This window comes from Lithobates pipiens, unplaced genomic scaffold (assembly GCF_037356315.1).
Source record: "Lithobates pipiens isolate NorthernLeopardFrog02 unplaced genomic scaffold, aLitPip1_a1.2 Scaffold_16, whole genome shotgun sequence".
Lineage (NCBI taxonomy): Eukaryota > Metazoa > Chordata > Amphibia > Anura > Ranidae > Lithobates > Lithobates pipiens.
The window spans coordinates 14,275,133-14,295,312 of NW_027507748.1; the positions used below are offsets into that span (position 1 = coordinate 14,275,133).

Here is a 20,180-nt window from a genome sequence, read left to right on the forward strand (position 1 = left end):
TCCATGAAGACATGGTTTGACCAGTTTGGTGTGGAGGAACTAAAGTGTCCTGTACAGAGCCCGGACCTCAACCCTACTAAACGTCTTTGGGATGATTTGGATCATGCCAAGCCTTCTCAACCAACATTTCTATGAAGATATGGTTTGATGAGTATCCAGAGGAGGAACTGGAGTGTCCTACACAGAGCCCTGACCTCGGCCTTACTCAACATCTTTGGGATGAATTGGAAAGCTGATGGTGAGCCAGGTCAGATATTGGCCAAGACCCGGCTTCATCCAATTCATCCCCATAGCCGTTCAGTAGAGTTGAGGTCAAGGTAACATCTGGCATTTGTGAGGTCAGGTATGATCTTGGATGAGAAGACCTGGTTCACCATTGGCATTCCAGGGGCAGGACACTCGAGTTCCTCCACACCAAACTGGTCACCCCATGTCTTCCCATCCAACATCAGTGCCCGACCTCACAAATGGGCACAATTTCCTACAGACACTCCAAAATCTTGTGGAAAGCCTTCCCAGAAGAGTGGAGGATGGTATAGAGGGGGTTCTCTATATGTATGGCCATGGTTTTAGAATAGGATGTCCAAGATAGGTTTGATGGAAGGTGCATTGAAAGTTGCCCGTAATGTCCTTCAATGGCATTATTGCACACGAGTCACATTTTTTGGTGTTTTTTTTGCCCCAGGAACAGAACTTTTTCCAAAATTATCTTCTGCTGCAATATCGACTCCCGGAGTTATTTCCATATCACCAGTGGCATTCCAGGGGCAGGACACTCGAGTTCCTCCACACCAAACTGGTCAACCCATGTCTTCCCATCCAACATCAGTGCCCGACCTCACAAATGGGCACAATTTCCTACAGACACTCGAAAATCTTGTGAAAAGCCTTCCCAGAAGAGTGGAGGATGGTATAGAGGGGGTTCTCTATACGTATGGCCATGGTTTTAGAATAGGATTTCCAAGATTGGTGTGATGGAAGGTGCATTGAAAGTTGCCCGTAATGTCCTTCAATGGCATTATTGTACACGAATCACGTTTTTTGTTTTGTTTTTTTGCCCCAGAAACAGAACTTTTTCCAAAACCATGTTCTACAGTAATATCAACTCCTGGAGTTATTTCCATATTACCATTGGCATTCCAGGGGCAGGACACTCGAGTTCCTCCACACCAAACTGGTCACCCCATGTCTTCCCATCCAACATCAGTGCCCGACCTCACAAATGGGCACAATTTCCTACAGACACTCCAAAATCTTGTGGAAAGCCTTCCCAGAAGAGTGGAGGATGGTATAGAGGGGGTTCTCTATATTTATGGGCATGGTTTTGGAATAGGATGTCCAAGATAGGTGTGATGGAAGGTGCATTGAAAGTTGCCCGTAATGACCTACAATGGCATTATTGCACACAAGTCACATTTTTTGGTGTTTTTTTTTTGCCCCAGGAACAGAACTTTTTCCAAAATTATCTTCTGCTGCAATATCGACTCCTGGAGTTATTTCCATATCACCAGTGGCATTCCAGGGGCAGGACACTCGAGTTCCTCCACACCAAACTGGTCACCCCATGTCTTCCCATCCAACATCAGTGCCCGACCTCACAAATGGGCACAATTTCCTACAGACACTCCAAAATCTTGTGGAAAGCCTTCCCAGAAGAGTGGAGGATGGTATAGAGGGGGTTCTCTATATTTATGTGCATGGTTTTAGAATAGGATGTCCAAGATAGGTGTGATGGAAGGTGCATTGAAAGTTGCCCGTAATGACCTACAATGGCATTATTGCACACAAGTCCCATTTTTTGGTGTTTTTTTGCCCCAGGAACAGAACTTTTTCCAAAACCATGTTCTACAGTAATATCAACTCCTGGGTTTATTTCCATATCACCAGTGGCATTCCAGGGGCAGGACACTCAAGTTCCTCCACACCAAACTGGTCACCCCATGTCTTCCCATCCAACATCAGTGCCCGACCTCACAAATGGGCACAATTTCCTACAGACACTCCAAAATCTTGTGCAAAGCCTTCCCAGAAGAGTGGAGGATGGTATAGAGGGGGTTCTCTATATTTATGGGCATGGTTTTAGAATAGTATGTCCAAGATAGGTGTGATGGAAGGCGCATTGAAAGTTGCCCGTAATGTCCTTCAATGGCATTATTGCATGTTTTTTGTTTTTTTTTGCCCCAGGAACAGAACTTTTTCCACAATTATTTTCTGCTGTAATATCGACTGGAGTTATTTCCATATCTAAAAATGACTCTTCCATATAAGTCGACTTTCCCTGGCAGAGGAGGACTCAAAACGTTCAGCAGGTGCTCATGACAATGCTGACGGGTGCAAATGGCCTGGTGAAAGGACAGGCTGCAGGGTGTGTGACCCATATCCGATGGCGGCAAGAATATGGATGCGTCAACAGAAGAAACTGGAATAGCTTGGGTGACAATAAAGGTGTGATGATTGTCAGCTCTGCAGCCCACCGTGACATCACAGATCACATACTGTGGCCACACACAGCGGGACAGTACACAGTGACTATATGGTAAAACAAAGAGAAGACTCACATAATGACAGCTGTGTTTGCGGGGGAGGGGGATGGGGATGGGGGGGTCGCCATTCCTCACACCTGCATTGCCTGCTATTTCACACAATTACACGTTCCACAGACTGCCACCTCGGGGGGTTTACACAGTAAACAGGTGTGGGACTCTGGAATTCCCCAACGCACGCGTAGACCCCCCGGGTGAAAACCCCCCATTAGGACTGGTCATCCATGGGCGGATATTCTCCGACCATAGAACATACTTTCTTAGTGCTTTTACACTAGCGGCAAGGACTGCCGCACCTCTAAAAAGTGATCCTCGCTCGGGTCACTTTTCAGAGACATTTGAAAGTACATTCTCCGGACCAAAGTCGTATCAAAAGTGGGACCAAAGTTAAAAAAACTTTGGGTTGAAGGTGTCCACAGACTTTGTATGACAGTCAATGATATCAGTGGGCTCGGGGGGACAATTGGAATGTGTGTGGATACATTGTAACAATTCCCATGTAGACAAGACAGAATTGTCACAATTTATACAATCTTCTGCATATTGGGAGCACAGACCCGAGAGCACAGAGATCTCATCATTGGAACAATGTACTGTAGGCGATCGAATTCTCCACCAATTCTGGGTGGAATGTCTACTGATCGGTGGAGATAATATGAAGATTTTCCATGTACTGTGCATGTAATGCCTCAATGTCCAAATTCTTCATCCACATCTGGGCTGAGCCTGCGGCCGCACCCTCCTGCGATCCCACCAGCTGTACATAGAGCCGGCCAGGGGCTTAGTCATTGGGAGAGACCCAGAACAATTCCCTCTTACAACATGGCGTACCGCGCCCGCCCAGGCGCTCTGGGTGTTCGCTATGATCATGTAACGCTTCTACACAAACATCTCACTTATGGTCGCATAAAACAAGGAGACAGCTACAGCGCTACCTGCACAGGAGCCACTGCTGGTCTGAAGAGCTAACAATCTATCTGCATACAATCTGCCAGGGGGGCGATAATACATGTTCCATTAAAGGTGGTGGGGAAGTATGGAGGTTGTCATAGCCTCTCCTAGAAAGTCCACCAGGCCTGTCATGGTGGTCCAGTGGCTTCAGGACTAAATCACGAACCAGGATGCAGATTAGAACCTTCACTCTTTTTTTTGTCAGTGGGAGGAACAGTGTGCCCCATCACTGGTATCAGTGGGAGGAATAGTGCCCCATCGCTGGTATCAGGGGGAGGAATAGTGCCCCATCACTGGTATCAGTGGGAGGAATAGTGTCCCATCACTGGTATCAGGGGGAGGAATAGTGCCCCATCATTGGTGTCAGTGGGAGGAATAGTGCCCCATCACTGGTATCAGTGGGAGGAATAGTGCCCCATCATTGGTGTCAGTGGGAGGAATAGTGCCCCATCACTGGTATCAGTGGGAGGAATAGTGCCCCATCATTGGTATCAGTGGGAGGAATAGTGCCCCATCATTGGTATCACTGGGAGGAATAGTGTCCCATCACTGGTATCAGTGGGAGGAATAGTGGCCCATCACTGGTATCAGTGGGAGGAATAGTGCCCCATCGCTGGTATCAGGGGGAGGAATAGTGCCCCATCATTGGTGTCAGTGGGAGGAATAGTGTCCCATCACTGGTATCAGTGGGAGGAATAGTGCCCCATCATTGGTATCACTGGGAGGAATAGTGTCCCATCACTGGTATCAGTGGGAGGAATAGTGCCCCATCATTGGTATCAGTGGGAGGAATAGTGCCCCATCATTGGTATCAGTGGAAGGAATAGTGCCCCATCATTGGTATCAGTGGGAGGAATAGTGCCCCATCATTGGTATCAGTGGGAGGAATAGTGCCCCATCATTGGTGTCAGTGGGAGGAATAGTGCCCCATCATTGGTATCAGTGGAAGGAATTGTGCCCAATTGTTGGTATTAGTGGGAGGAATAGTGCCCCATCATTGGTATCAGTGGGAGGAATAGTGCCCCATCATTGGTATCAGTGGAAGGAATTGTGCCCAATTGTTGGTATTAGTGGGAGGAATAGTGCCCCATCATTGGTATCAGTGGGAGGAATAGTGCCCCATCATTGGTATCAGTGGGAGGAATAGTGCCCAATTGTTGGTATTAGTGGGAGGAATAATGCCTCAAGGGCCATATACAGACAAGCAAAGGGCCGTATCCGGCCCCCAGGGCCGCATTTTGGAGAGCACTGCTGTAAAGTATTGAAGATGTAAGATATCATTTGAAAATCTTGATACATAAATAACATGAAGACGAATCCCCTTCACTCCACACACAGCGATGGACGTGTCTCTTCGTATCTGAGAACCATTTTCGGGGACATGTTATCCGATCTCAGGATAACCGCCAAGGACCGCAAACCCCTAAAGTACTTTTTGAAATTATACTAAAACATTACTTTTTTTTTAAATATAACGATAGAACTAAATAAAACTTTCTCCAGCTTTGAAGAAGTTGGGACTTTCCTGGAGGTGACATTTCCAGGGACAAAAGCTGCAAAGCTGGAATCATCTGGTAATGGGAGAAGGATTGGGGGGGGGGGGGAGCTGTGTGACGTCTCTCCCCCCCCCCCCCTCAGGCCCAGCTGTGTAATCAGTGCACAGATGTGGTGAGGAATGGGGGCAGACGGGGGTCCCCAGGCGGAGGGGGGGGAGGGGCCCAGTTTACTAACCCACCTATATCATGTCCTCTGCTCCCTGTGCTGACTTATGTTACAGCTCCCCCCCCCCCCCCCCCCCCCCCCCCGAGTCACATTTCATGGATCTTGCGTTACGCTGCGCACAATATGGCGAGCGCTCCCAGTAACCCTCACACAGCCATGCTGGAGTACGATGCAGGAACTGCAATTGTTTTGTTTTTGCTACATTATAACTTTTTTTGTGTGAGCCTTTGTTCCATCTTTTTTTTACAAAATTTTTTATTTTTTTTTTGCAAACTTTAAAGGCCAAAACATTATTTTCCATTGTGGTAACGGGGGCGTTACACATGTTACATGCATTAATGCATTGCATTGCCATTTATTTTGAATGGCACCCCAATGCACTACGACGGGGGTCTCCAAACTTTCTAAGCAAAGGGCCTGTTTACTGTTCTGAAGGCTTTAGGGGGCCGCCGGACTGTGGCCACAGGGAGTAAACAATGCATCTTTGGTATTAGGGGGAGGAATAGTGCCCCATTATTGGTGTCTGTGAGAGGAATAGTGCCCCATCATTGGTGCCAGTGGGTGGAATAGTGCCCCATTATTGGTGTCAGTGGGGGAGGGGGAATAGTGCACCATCATTGGTATCAGTGGGAGGAATAGTGTCCCATCATTGGTGTCAGTGGGGGGAATAGTGCGCCATCCTTGGTATCAGTGGGTGGAATAGTGCCCCCCTCCTTGGTGTCAGTGGGTGGAATAGTGCCCCATCATTGTCAATGGTGTCAGTGGGGGGAATAGTGCCCCATCCTTGGTATCAGTGGGTGGAATAGTGCCCCCTCTTTGGTGTCAGTGGGTGTAATAGTACCCCATTATTGGTGTCATTGGGTGTAATAGTGCCGCATTATTGGTGTCAGTGGGTGGAATAGTGCCCCGTCATTGGTGTCAGTGGGTGGAATAGTGCCCCATCATTGGTGTCAGTGGGTGGAATAGTGCCCCCTCATTGCTGTCAGTGGGTGGAATAGTGCCCCATCATTGGTGTCAGTGGGAGGAATAGTGCCCCATCATTGGTGTCAGTGGGAGGAATAGTGCCCCATCATTGGTGTCAGTGGGAGGAATAGTTCCCCATCATTGGTGTCAGTGGGAGGAATAGTGTCCCATCATTGGTGTCAGTGGGGGGAATATTGTCCCATCATTGGTATCAGTGGGTGGAATAGTGCCCCCTCCTTGATGTCAGTGGGTGGAATAGTGCCCCATCATTGCTGTCAGTGGGTGGAATAGTGCCCCATCATTGCTGTCAGTGGGTGGAATAGTGCCCCATCATTGCTGTCAGTTGGAGGAATAGTGCCCCATCATTGGTATCAGTGGGAGGAATAGTGCCCCATCATTGGTATCGGTGGGAGGAAAAGTGCCCCACCATTGGTGTCAGTGAGCGGAATAGTGCCTCATCATTGGTATCAGTTTGAGGAATAATGCCCCATTGTTGGTGTCAATGGGAGGAATAGTGCCTCATTGCTGATGTCACCAACTTCAGTGGAAGGAATAGTGTCTTGTATCAGTGGGAGGAAAAGTACTCCAAGGACCAGATAAAGACAAGCAAAGGGCCACATCTGGCCCCCGGGCCGCATTTTGGAGACCACTGCACTAAGACAACGCTTTAAGAAACGCCCATGCGCTGCAGCACATCGCAATGCCAGGGAAAGCACTATTGAGCATTGTGGTGCGCCTGCCAAAAATAGTGCCTGTCCCTTTTTTTTGGACGTTTTGCTGCCTTGCCGGCCCAGTCATTTAAATGTGCTGCCGTAATGCAACGCATGTTAACGCAAGAAAAAAAAAACACACATTGAAGTACATGCATTGACGCAATGCACCCCGGAACGTCAAGGTCTAAATGGGCCCCTTAAAGCACAGAGATGTTGTGGCGAAACAGGGAAAAAGAGCTGCAAAAACAAAAGTAATTACTTGGCCAATCATTACAGACAGGCCCCATAAAACCGCCAAGCTTTCACGCTGAGTAATGTCGGCGCTCTCAGGAGACGAGGCCAGGGAACATTCTCATAAACACAGGAAGAGGCTAATGCATGAAGCGGGGGCTCGCTGACTCAGGCTCAGGGCCCTTCCTTTGCTGGCTGGCATTTAAAGGGCCAGGCATGGCAGAGGAGAAGATGAAGACTAGAGCCGTTGGGTTCGGATGATGATGATCTTACCAGGAAGCCCAGTTCAGATCAGGAGACCATATAAAATTCTCCTGAGTGGGAACTGAAGTCAAGACCACAGTGCTGCAAGGCACCTCTCAGCCACCATGCGGCCCCCCGGACTGCGATCCATAAAGGCATCACCCACCCTTATGGTTGAAGTGAGAAGGGAAGAGGGGGATGACCAGAGTACAATGACTTCAAGAAGAGGTCACATTAGGTCCACTGAAGGTTATGAATACAACACGAGCTTCTATACTTAGCCAACTCCCTCCCACACCACAGGGAAAAGGAACACCAAAAAGGGCCAATCAACAGGGGGCTAAGCTGCCAATAACTCTTTTTTATTATTAATTTAAAGTCAACATGTTCCAGGGGCAACAGAGTCGGCTTTCTTTGGGTCCTGAAAGCAACACGTTCCAGGGCAACAGAGTCCCCCTTCTTCAGGGCTTGGATGCAACGTGTTCCTGGGTAACAGAGTCCCCCTTCTTCAGGGCTTGGATGCAACGTGTTCCTGGATAACAGACTCCCCCTTCCTCAGGTCTTGGATGCAACACATTCCTGGGTAACAGAGTCCCCCTTTTTCAGGGATTGGATGGAACACATTGTGGGGGTAACAGAGTCTCCCTTCTTCAGGGCTTGGTCACAACGTGTTTCTGGGTAAGAGTCCCCCTTCTTCAGGGCTTGGATGCAATATGTTCCGGGGTAACAAAGTCTCCCTTCTTCAGGGCTTGGTCGTAACGTGTTCCTGGGTAACACAGTCCCCTTTCTTCAGGGCTTGGATTCAATGCGTTCTAAGATAACAGAGTCCCCTTTCTTTATGACTTGGATGCAACCCATTCTAGGGTAACAGAGTCCCCTTTCTTCAGGACTTGGATATAACATGTTCTGAGGTAAGATTCCCTTTTCTTCCTAGCTTGGATGCAACACGTACTGGGGTAACAGAGCCCCCTTCTTCAGGGCTTGCTCACAACCTGCTCCTGAGTAACAGAGTCCCCCTTCCTCAGGGCTTGGTCGCAACCTGTTCCAAGCCCCTTCTGCAGGGCTTGGATTCAATGGGTTCTGAGATAACCCCTTTCTTTATGACTTGAATGCAACACATTCTGGGGGTAGCAGATTCCCCTTTCTTCCTGGCTTGGATGCAACACGTTCTGGGGAAACAGAGCCCTCTTCTTCAGGACTTGGACTTGCAACACATTCTAGAGCAGGGATATACAATTAGCGGACCTCCAGCTGTTGCAAAACTACAAGTCCCATCATGCCTCTACCTCTGGGTGTCATGCTCGTGGCTGTTAAGAGTCTTGCTATGCCTCATGGGACTTGTAGTTCTGCAACAGCTGGAGGTCCGCTAATTGCATATCCCTGTTCTAGGGTAGCAGAGACCCATTTCTTCAGGGCTTGGATGTGCAGGAGACCAATTGATAATTGTTTGCACCTAACCACCTCACTAATTTGTCTTTTTGGAGCTCCTGGTTTTCTTGACCTCAAGTTTTCACTCAAGGTCCCTTAGTGGATAGAGGGGGAGCCTGGTTGAAGAGCTGCCAAACTGCTATATTGAAACTACCAAACCTGAAGTTCTTCATCATCAGGACCTAAGAAGCTCCTCAGACCCATCACCACCCATAACCAAACCATTCTGCGCACCACACTTTTGGTTAATTATGACACCCATCAAATGAATTAACCAATGCTAAAGCTTTGGAGACAAGATTGGACAGGTGAAAGCCCTGACTTCCAAAATGAAGTTAGCCTTTGCCCTTGTACACACGGTCGGAGAATCCGTCGGAATGTGTCCTATCGGACCGCGTCGTCGGATAATCCGACTGTGTGTGGTATGCATCGGACTGATTCCGTCGGAATATCCGTCGGACCCAATTTTCCAACATGTTGGAAATATTTCCCGACCAACTGGGCCGGTCGGACATACTCCGATCATGTGTAGTGAATTTTGATCGGACCAAGTGCCACGCATGCTCAGATCAAATTCCTACATCAAAGCTATTGGTTACTAGCCTGAATGTAGTCCCATCGTAAAGAAATTACGTCATCACGTTCTGAAAGATCTGATTTTTCGACAACTTAGTCCGACCGTGTGTATGCAACAGTTTCGGACAAGATCCGACGGACAAAATCCGACGGAGAAAATCCGACAGATTTGGTTGTCAAAATCTCCGACCGTGTGTACAAGGGCTTTGACTAACAGAAGAAGCACTAGAAGCCTACTAGCCTATCCAGGTACCCAGTAGCATCCAACTACTAGTTTACTGTGTTAGACTGCAGTACACTTAAAGTGGTTGTAAACCTTTACAAACCATTTTGACCTACAGGTAAGCCTAGATTAAGGCTTACCTGTAGGTCCAAGAAATATCTCCTAAACCTATACGGTTTAGGAGATATTTGCCCGAAGACAGGCACCGCTGTCTACGGCGCATGCGCCGTAGACAGCGGCGCGCAGGCGCACTGAGCGCGGCATTTCCAATAATGGAGCTGCCGCGCGTGTCGGCTCCCATGCGCATGCGCGGGAGTGGCGTCATCGCGGCTCCGCCGAATGACAGCAGCGGAGCTGCGAGACCCCACCGAAAAGATGGATGCGGCGGACTACAGGGGACAGCGGTGACATCACTGGCTCCTGTGTCAGGTAAGTGACACATAATGGGCTACTATGCGAAGCGATGCGATGCGATGCACAGTAGTCCATTATGCTTTGCCTTTGCAGGGAATGAAAGAGGAAGTAAACCCATCAGGGTTTACTTCCTCTTTAAAGCGGAACTAAACCCATCAAGTTAATGTTTCAAAAAACAGTTACATTTCCAGCATACTTGTGCTCTCAACCAAACCGCCAAACCATCAAATGGATGGTCTCATAATTGAGCAGCACTATGGCAGTTGCAGATCAAACAGAGGCTAAGATGGCAGCTTCCTTGGCTGAAAAGGATAGGAGAGTTTAGTTCCACTTTAATCCTAAAAAAAAAAAATGACATTGCTTTTGTATTCATAGTAGAACTCCAGACAAAACCGTCAGTTTTAAATAGAGTGGGGGAAGGGTTAGAACCTCTGTCAGGGTTTTACTGCTGTCTGTGTCCCAGCTAGCGAGATTTTCCAGCCCTCGTTTTTTTTTTGTGTGGTCACTTGGACAGGAAGTGAAGGGAAACCCCATCAATGGGGGACACAGGCAGCTCTACCCAAAGCTAGATAGATTTATAATGGATTCCCGGCCTTAGAATAACAAAGATGGCTGCAACATCTAATATTGTATCTCTAAGAAAAGGAAGAGATTTTTTTATTTTTTTTATTCAACTGCCAAAAGAATGTAAGCTAGTGCAGCCTTTCAGGAACTATAGTTTGGCCCATTCCTATGAGGTCCTGAAACTGGTTGAGGACCACAAAAAGGGATTACAGTGTCTCACTGTATACAGTTTATTAAGCTGATTGTTCCTGGGGCTCTTTTGCAGTTTGCTAGTACTGCACTTCCTGCTGCAGGCTGACCACGCTAAGCTACAGCCCAGCCGTTATCAGCAGCGTTGTCAGCCTGCCATACATGGTCCTTAAAAGTGGAGTTCCACTCCTAAATTTATTTTTGCATTATTCAGCTGCATTAAAAACAATTAATAACATTTGGAATTTTTTTTTTTTTTTTTTTTACTCACCTTTTCATGACTGTTGCTAGGGGGTCCCTCGTAATCTGCCTCTTCCTCTCCCTGGTGCCTGACGTAATTTCCCTCGGCGCCTGTGCTAGTGCTCCTGGGAGATGCTTGCCATCATTACCCAGAAGTCAGTGGGCAGCGTTGCCATCACAATGGGTGGGCGGGCACTTCAGACGACGACGCCCGTTGTTCAACGTTGGAAGTGTGCAGCGCTGCGCCATACATACGGCGCATGCGCGAGAACGGTGCGGCGCATGTTGGTCATTCAGCTGCAACAGGGCCCGGTAGATAGTGCTTCACATGCCCACAAGCACTGCGGAAACTGCCAGCAAAGAGGAATATAAGATATATTTCTCGATGAAAATCGGTAAGCGAGCGCCGATTCCGCTCAGAAAAGTGAGTGCTATAAATAATCGTTAGAAAGAAAACATATTCCTCCTTAAAAAATAAAAAATTGTTAACAGTGGGAACTCCGCTTTAAGTTGGCTGTTGGGCTGCCTATCTGACACATCTGGGAGGTAGCCCAACAGCGCCAACTGATGGAGAGCACATGGCAGGCTGACAACGCTGCTGCGAATTGCGAGGCAGTGGCTTAGCGTTGTCAGCCTGCAACAGGAAGTGGCTGTTATTGGCAGGATCTCCCGGTAAGAAACAAGGCAAAATAATAACCAAAGACAATTTGCTTAAGAAATGGAAATACCGGGAGACCGGCTGAAAAATTAGATTTAGGGTAGGTGACTATGTGCAGCTCCAAAATCACCCTCCGGCCCTGCCCCTTCTACAGAGGGAGGTGCCTCTAATGGGCACAACCATCAGTATAGCGTACATGGCTCATATGACTTTTGCGTGTTTTCTTTGCGTGTCAGCATGCCACCCCCCCCCCCCTTAAAACCCAGCCCCCCCTTAAAATAATTACCTCTGTGTTTACTGTATGACATCACCCACCGCTTCCTCTGGGGGGGAGGGGCAGGAGGTCTGTTTCCAATTACTAGGCAGAGGAGCGCAAGCCCCCTGGGCAAGGAACAGGTTAAAATTCTTTTTGATTTTCCCCAGACATAGAAAGCTCTCAGCAGACAATTACTGTAACATTCCTGGAGTAGAGGCCGTGTTATACGCCGTAACGCGTCCGGTCGGCCAACTGCCAATAACCCTTTCGCTGCCGGCAAAGAGGACCAGACTACGCAGCTGCCCCATACAGAAAAGAGAATTAAGGGCTTGACTTTATATATGGTCTATAAACATACGGTGCACTCGCCGACCAATCATGTACAAGCAAATTGCTGTTTTTTTTTTTTATCTTCTTTGCGTGTGATTGGTTATTCTTTGCAAAGTGAAGTTTTACCTCATTTACTAAGCTCTGGCACAGCCTTTAGTAAATCAACACTAATGCATCTATATACTGCAATGGGGGGGGGGGGGGCGAGATTTACTAAAACTGGAGTACACAGAATCTGGGGCTGCTGTGCACAGTAACCAATCAGCTTCTAGGTTTTATTGTCAAAATTGAATTGAGCAAGTTGAAGTTAGAAGCTGATTGGCTGCCATGCACGGCTGCACCAGATTCTGCACTCTCTCTAGTTTTAGTAAATCAGCCCCACTGTGCGTTGTGCTGCACTGCATTGCTATGAAAGGACAGTCTTAATTCAGTGCACTTTAGTGCATGTTCATGAATGCAGCACAATGGAACACCTACGTGTAAATGGGCCCCAACCCTTCCACCTAAGACAACCAACAAAAAGTTTTGACTTTACAAAAACTTTAATAATTTGAACTCCTGATTCAATAAGACCAATGTACTTATTTCATCTGGCATGTCATATAGAGAAAGCCGGCAATACTCTGATACACTCCAATGCTTTCTATTCTGCCCATTATACTCAGGTTTGGATTTACATTGTGTCTACAGGCAGCAGAATAAAGGGGCAGCTTTTCCCTGTATATAGTGACTGCTCATTTTTTTTTTTTTTTAGAATCATCTGTAAGTTTCTAAAGGTGATTTCCCACCTCCTATAACTCAGGGGTCTCCAAATTTTCTAAACAAAGGGCTAGATTACTATCCTTCAGATTTTGGGAGGAGGGGGGCGGTACTGTGGCCAGAGGGAAAGGAAAATGCCCCAGTGGGTGGAATAGTGCCCCATCTTTGGTATCAATGGGTGAAATAGTGCCCCTTCATTGGTATCAGTGGGAGGAATAGTGCTCCATCATTGGTATCAGTGTGAGGAATAGTGCCTCATCATCGGTATCAGTGGGTGGAATAGTGCCCCTTTATTGGTATCAGTGGGAGGAATAGTGCCCCATCATTGATATAAGTGGGAGGAATAGTGCCCCATCATGGGTGCCAGTGGGAGGAATAGTGTCCCATCATTGGAAGGAATAGTGCCCTATCATTGGTATCAGTGGGAGGAATAGTGCCCCATTATTGGTTTCAGTGGGAGGAATAGTGCCCCATCATTGATATAAGTGGAAGGAATAGTGTCCCATTATTGGTATCAGTGGGAGGAATAGTGCCCCATCATTGATATAAGTGGAAGGAATAGTGTCCCATTATTGGTATCAGTGGGAGGAATAGTGCCCCATCATGGGTGCCAGTGGCAGGAATAGTGTCCCATCATTGGAAGGAATAGTGCCCTATCATTGGTATCAGTGGGAGAAATAGTGCCCCATCATTGATATCAGTGGGAGGAATAGTGCCCCATCATTGGTATCAGTGGCAGGAATAGTGCCCCTTCATTGGTATCAGTGGGAGGAATAGTGTCCCATCATCAGTATCAGTGGGAGAAATAGTTCCCCATCATTGACATCAGTGGGAGAAATAGTGCCCCATCATTGGTGTCAGTGGGAGGAATAGTGCCCCATCATTGGTATCAGTGGGAGGAATAGTGCCCCATCATCAGTGTCAATGGGAGGAATAGTGCCCCATCATTGGTATCAGTGGGAGGAATAGTGTCCCATCATTGGTGTCAGTGGGAGGAATAGTGTCCCATCATTGGTGTCAGTGGGAGGAATAGTGCCCCATCATTGGTGTCAGTGGGAGGAATAGTGCCCCATCATTGGTGTCAGTTGTGGATGGAATAGTGCCCCCAAGGGCCATATAGAGGCACGCAAAGGGCCACAATTTGGAGAGCACAGTTCTATAATATCCTACAAGCTCTTTGTGAAGAGGTCGTCCCAGTAGAGAGAGGTGCCCACATAATCTAGTGAGGATCAAGCTCTGTATATACATTACTATATAACATAAGTACATAGAGGTAGACTGGTCCCCTCCACTGAGATTCATTATTTGTGAATGAAGAGTTGAGTGATAAATCCCCACATATAACATTCTCAGGATTGGAGTACAGGGATATATGTGCTGGGTGGGGGGCGGACAGACATATAGGGTTTGATTTACTAAAGGCAATCAGACTGTGCACTTTGCAAAGTGTAGTTGCTCCAGAGCTTAGTAAATGAGATAAAGTTTCATTTTGCAAAGAGCACCCAATCATATGCAAGGAAAAAAACAAACAAAAAAAAAACGCATTTTTGCTTGCATGTGATTGGATGATTGAAGCCAGCAGAGCTTCTGCTCGTTTACGAAGCTCTGGGGTAACTGCAAAGTGCACCGTCTTCTTGCCTTTAGTAAATCAACCCCATAGAATTGCTTTAACATTCCTTATTCTGGGGTACAGAGCCAGATGGCGGCATGATGTAAAGATACGCATCATTTCCATGATAAGGTGTCAGATATTCTATATATAAATCATTGGAATTGCACAGATCATAATCTACCCACCAAAACCCCATACAAAGTGTCAGAAATTATATAGAGAATTGTAATGCGAATTACACAGAGTACAAAGTATCTGCACCCTGCCGTACTCCGTGTCCCATATATAATCCATAGATAACCCGTATAGAATCCATATATAATCCATAGATAACCCATATATAATCCATAGATAACCCATATAGAATCCATGGATAACCCATATATGACCCATAGATAACCCATAAATAACCCATATAGAATCCATAGATAATCCATAGATAACCCATATATAACCCATATATAATCCAGAGCACATTATACAGTACAGAGTGCTGGAAGTAATTCAGGAATGAGAATAGATGACACAGAACACAAGGAATCCATATATATATATATATATATATATATATATATATATATATACATACATATACATATATACACAGACACACACATTATACAGAGTTCTGGCTGTTCAATAATAATCTACTGAGAACTCATTATATCTCAGGTCATTACATAAATCATACATGGTGCAGGGTGTCCTGTATACTGCAGATGATACAGAATATATATATTTATATCTCGGATATCCCCAATACACAGTGCTTGGAGTTCTATAGATATAAAGGGGAAATCACAGAGACACAAAAGAGTTTTATCTACAATGTATCCATACAAATCACACAGGATACAATGTTTGTAAACAGGGAAAGAATTGGGTATTCTGTATGAAATATACAGATTGGGATCCAAACACCCTATATACAGACAGGGGGACACCCAGCACCCTATGTACAGACAGGGGGACACCCAGCACCCTATATACAGACAGGGGGACACCCAGCACCCTATATACAGACAGGGGGACACCCAGCACCCTATATACAGACAGGGGGACACCCAGCACCCTATGTACAGACAGGGGGACACCCAGCACCCTATGTACAGACAGGGGGACACCCAGCACCCTATATACAGACAGGGGGACACCCAGCACCCTATGTACAGACAGGGGGACACCAAGCACCCTATATACAGACAGGGGGACACCCAGCACCCTATGTACAGACAGGGGGACACCCAGCACCCTATGTACAGACAGGGGGACACCCAGCACCCTATGTACAGACAGGGGGACACCCAGCACCCTATGTACAGACAGGGGGACACCCAGCACCCTATATACAGACAGGGGGACACCCAGCACCCTATGTACAGACAGGGGGACACCCAGCACCCTATGTACAGACAGGGGGACACCCAGCACCCTATATACAGACAGGGGGACGCCCAGAACCCTATATACAGACAGGGGGACACCCAGCACCCTATATACAGACAGGGGGACACCCAGCACCCTATGTACAGACAGGGGGACACCCAGCACCCTATATACAGACAGGGGGACACCCAGCACCCTATATATAGACAGGGGGACACCCAGCACCATATATACAGACAGGGGGACACCCAGCACCCTATATACAGACAGGGGGACACCCAGCACCCTATGTACAGACAGGGGGACACCCAGCACCCTATATACAGACAGGGGGACACCCAGCACCCTATATACAGACAGGGGGACACCCAGCACCCTATATACAGACAGGGGACACCCAGCACCATATATACAGACAGGGGGACACCCAGCACCCTATATACAGACAGGGGGACACCCAGCGCATTATATACAGACAGGGGACACCCAGCACCATATATACAGACAGGGGGACACCCAGCACCCTATATACAGACAGGGGGACACCCAGCACCCTATATACAGACAGGGGGCCACCCAGCACCCTATATACAGACAGGGGGACACCCAGCACCCTATATACAGACAGGGGGACACCCAGCACCCTATATACAGACAGGGGGACACCCAGCACCCTATATACAGACAGAGAGACACCCAGCACACTATATACAGACAGAGGACACCCAGCACCCTATATACAGACAGGGGGACACCGTATATGGGGGGGGGGGAGAACACATACCTGAGCCCGGCAGAGGGAGGCGGCGAGGAGCAGCAGCAGGGGGGAGCACCGGAGAATCTAGGAGAAGAGATCACATTAGAGGGGATGAGGATGGGGGGAGGAGGGGAGGATGATGATGGGGGTCTCGGGACCTCTTACCATGTTGGATGAGGAGAGGATCGATCCGTACAGAAGAATGATTGTCCGGAGGAGATTGCTGCAACTGTATCCCAAATCTGTATCCCCTCCCCCTCCCCGGGCTCCTCCCACTGTATACCACCCAAATCTACACCACCCCTCCCCCTCCGTGCCCCCCTCTGTCTGCACCATCCTACTATTTCCATCTTCTGTATACTACATTCCTTCTATATACCCCATCCTCCTCTTATATACCCCACCCTCCTCCTATATACCCCATCCATCTACTATATACCCCATCCCCCTCCTATATACCCCACCTTCCTTCTATATACCCCATCCATCTACAATATACCCCATCCCCCTCCTATATACCCCACCTTCCTTGTATATACCCCATCCATCTACAATATACCCCATCCCCCTCCTATATGCCCCATCCCTCAACTATATACCCCATCTCCCTCCTATATACCCCATCCCTCAACTATATACCCCATCCTCCTCCTATATACCCCATCCCCCTCCTATATACCCCATCCCTCAACTATATACCCCACCCCCATCCCCATCCTATATACCCCATCCCGCTCCTATATACCCCATTCCTCAACTATATACCCCATCCTCCTCCTATATACCCCATCCCCTATATACCCCATCCTCCTACTCTATACCCCATCCTCCTCCTATATACCCCATCCCCCTCCTATATACCCCATCCCTCAACTATATACCCCATCCCTCAACTATATACCCCATCCTCCTCCTATATACCCCACCCCCCCATATACCCCATCCTCTTACTATATACCCCATCCCCCTCCTATATACCCCATCTCCCTCCTATATATCCCATCCCACAACTATATACCCCATCCCCCTATATACCCCATCCTCCTACTATATACCCCCCTTCCTATATACCCCACCCTCCTGCTATATACCCCATCCCCCTCCTATATACCCCATCCCTCCTATATACCCCATCCGCCTCCTATATACCCCACCCTCCTGCTATATACCCCACCCCCCTTCTATATACCCAATCCTCCTCCTATATACCCCACCCCCTCCTATATACCCCATCCCTCAACTATATGCCCCATCCTCCTACTATATACCCCCCTATATATCCCACCCTCCTGCTTCTCTCCTCATTACTATATCCCCCTCCTCTCCCATCACTATATCCCCCTCCTCTCCTCATTACTATATCCCCATCCTCATTACTATATCCCCCTCCTCTCCTCATTACTATATCCCCCTCCTCTCCTCATCACTATATCCCCATCCTCTCCTCATCACTATATCCCCCTCCTCTCATCATTACTATATCCCCTCCTCTCCTCATCTCTATATCCCCCTCCTCTCCTCATCTCTATATCCCCCTCCTCTCCTCATTACTATATCCCCCTCCTCTCCTCATTACTATATCCCCCTCCTCTCCTCATTACTATATCCCCCTCCTCTCCTCATTACTATATCCCCCTCCTCTCCTCATTACTATATCCCCCTCCTCTCCCATCACTATATCCCCCTCCTCTCCTCATTACTATATCCCCATCCTCATTACTATATCCCCCTCCTCTCCTCATTACTATATCCCCATCCTCTCCTCATCACTATATCCCCATCCTCTCCTCATCACTATATCCCCCTCCTCTCATCATTACTATATCCCCTCCTCATCTCTATATCCCCCTCCTCTCCTCATCTCTATATCCCCCTCCTCTCCTCATTACTATATCCCCCTCCTCTCCTCATTACTATATCCCCCTCCTCTCCTCATTACTATATCCCCCTCCTCTCCTCATTACTATATCCCCCTCCTCTCCTCATTACTATATCACCCTCCTCTCCCATCACTATATCCTCCTCCTCTCACATCACTATATCCCCCTTCTCTCCCATCACTATACCCCCCTTCTCTCCCATCACTATACCCCCCTCCTCTCCTATCACTATATTCTCCTCCTCTCCTCATTACTATAGCCCCCTCCTCTCCCATCACTATATCCTACCCTCCCCCTATTGTTATATCTCCTTATCTTCCATCACTACATAACCATCCTCTCTAGAGTAATGAACAGAGGTCAGTAGTATATAACAGTAAGTGCAGAGGTCAGGAGTATATAACAGTAAGCGCAGGGGTCAGGAGTATATAACAGTAAGCGCAGGGGTCAGGAGTATATAACAGTAAGTGCAGAAGTCAGGATTAAGTAACACAGAATGTAGGGGTCAGTGAGGAGGAACACACAGTGTAGGAATCATCAGTAAGAAACACAAGGGGTCAGGAGTATGTAATGCAGAGTGTAGGGATCAACAATCATGCAGGGTTTGGGGATCAGTAGTATGTAATGCAGAGTTTCAGGGGTCAGGAGAATGTAACATGGAATGTAGAGGTCATTATTATGTAATGCAGAGTAAAGGGTGCATGTGTAATCCACACAGAAACTCAAAGGTCAGTAATGTGAAACACAGTGCAGAAGTCAGTAGTAAGTAAGGTACAGTGCAAAGGTCAGTAGTAGCGCAGAGTGCAGGGATCAGTATTAAGTTATAAGAATGTAGAGGTCAGTAGTATGTAACATACAATGGAGAGGTCAGTAGTATGTAACATACGATGGAGAGGTCAGTAGTGCATAACACACTGTGCACAAGTCAGTAGTATGTAACACACAGTGCACAGGTCAGTAGTATGTAACACACAGTGCAGGGGTCAGTACTATGTAGCACACAGTGGAGAGGTCAGTAATATGGGGTCAGGAGAATGTAACATGGAATGTAGAGGTCATTATTATGTAATGCAGAGTAAAGGGTGCATGTGTAATCCACACAGGAACTCAAAGGTCAGTAGTGTGAAATACACAGTGCAGAAGTGTGTAGTAAATAAGGCACAGTGCGGAGGTCAATAACAGTGTCGAGTGCAGGGATCAGTAGTATGTAACACACAGTGGAGAGTTCGGAAGCATGTAATACACAGTTGAGATGTCAGTAGTATGTAACACACAATGGTGAGGTCAGTAGTATGTAACACACAGTGTAGAGGTCAAAAGTATGTAAAACAAAGAGGATAGAGGTCAGTAGTACTTAACACACAAGGGAGAGGTCAGTGGTATGTAACACATAGGGGAGAGGTCAGTAGTACATAACAGTGCACAGGTCAGAAGTATGTAATACACAGTGGAGAGGTCAGTAGTGTGTAACACACAGTGGAGAGGTCAGTGGTATGTAACACACAGTGGAGAGGTCAGTGGTATGTAACACACAGCGGAGAG

The 20,180-nt window shown here is 47.5% G+C and overlaps 1 protein-coding gene across 1 annotated transcript in view; it reads right to left on the reverse strand.

The window, feature by feature from the left end:
* The window catches only part of FSTL1 (follistatin like 1), an 89,677-nt gene extending 72,652 nt beyond the window's left edge, over positions 1 to 17,025 (reverse strand). The window contains exons 1-2 of the mRNA XM_077479598.1: positions 16,924 to 17,025; positions 16,786 to 16,842 (exon numbers count right to left, since the gene is read on the reverse strand). Of these exons, the coding sequence (XP_077335724.1) occupies positions 16,786 to 16,842; positions 16,924 to 16,926 (60 nt within the window). The 5' untranslated portion in view covers positions 16,927 to 17,025. The remainder of the gene's footprint in view (positions 1 to 16,785; positions 16,843 to 16,923) is intronic.
* Positions 17,026 to 20,180: the final 3,155 nt, after the last annotated feature.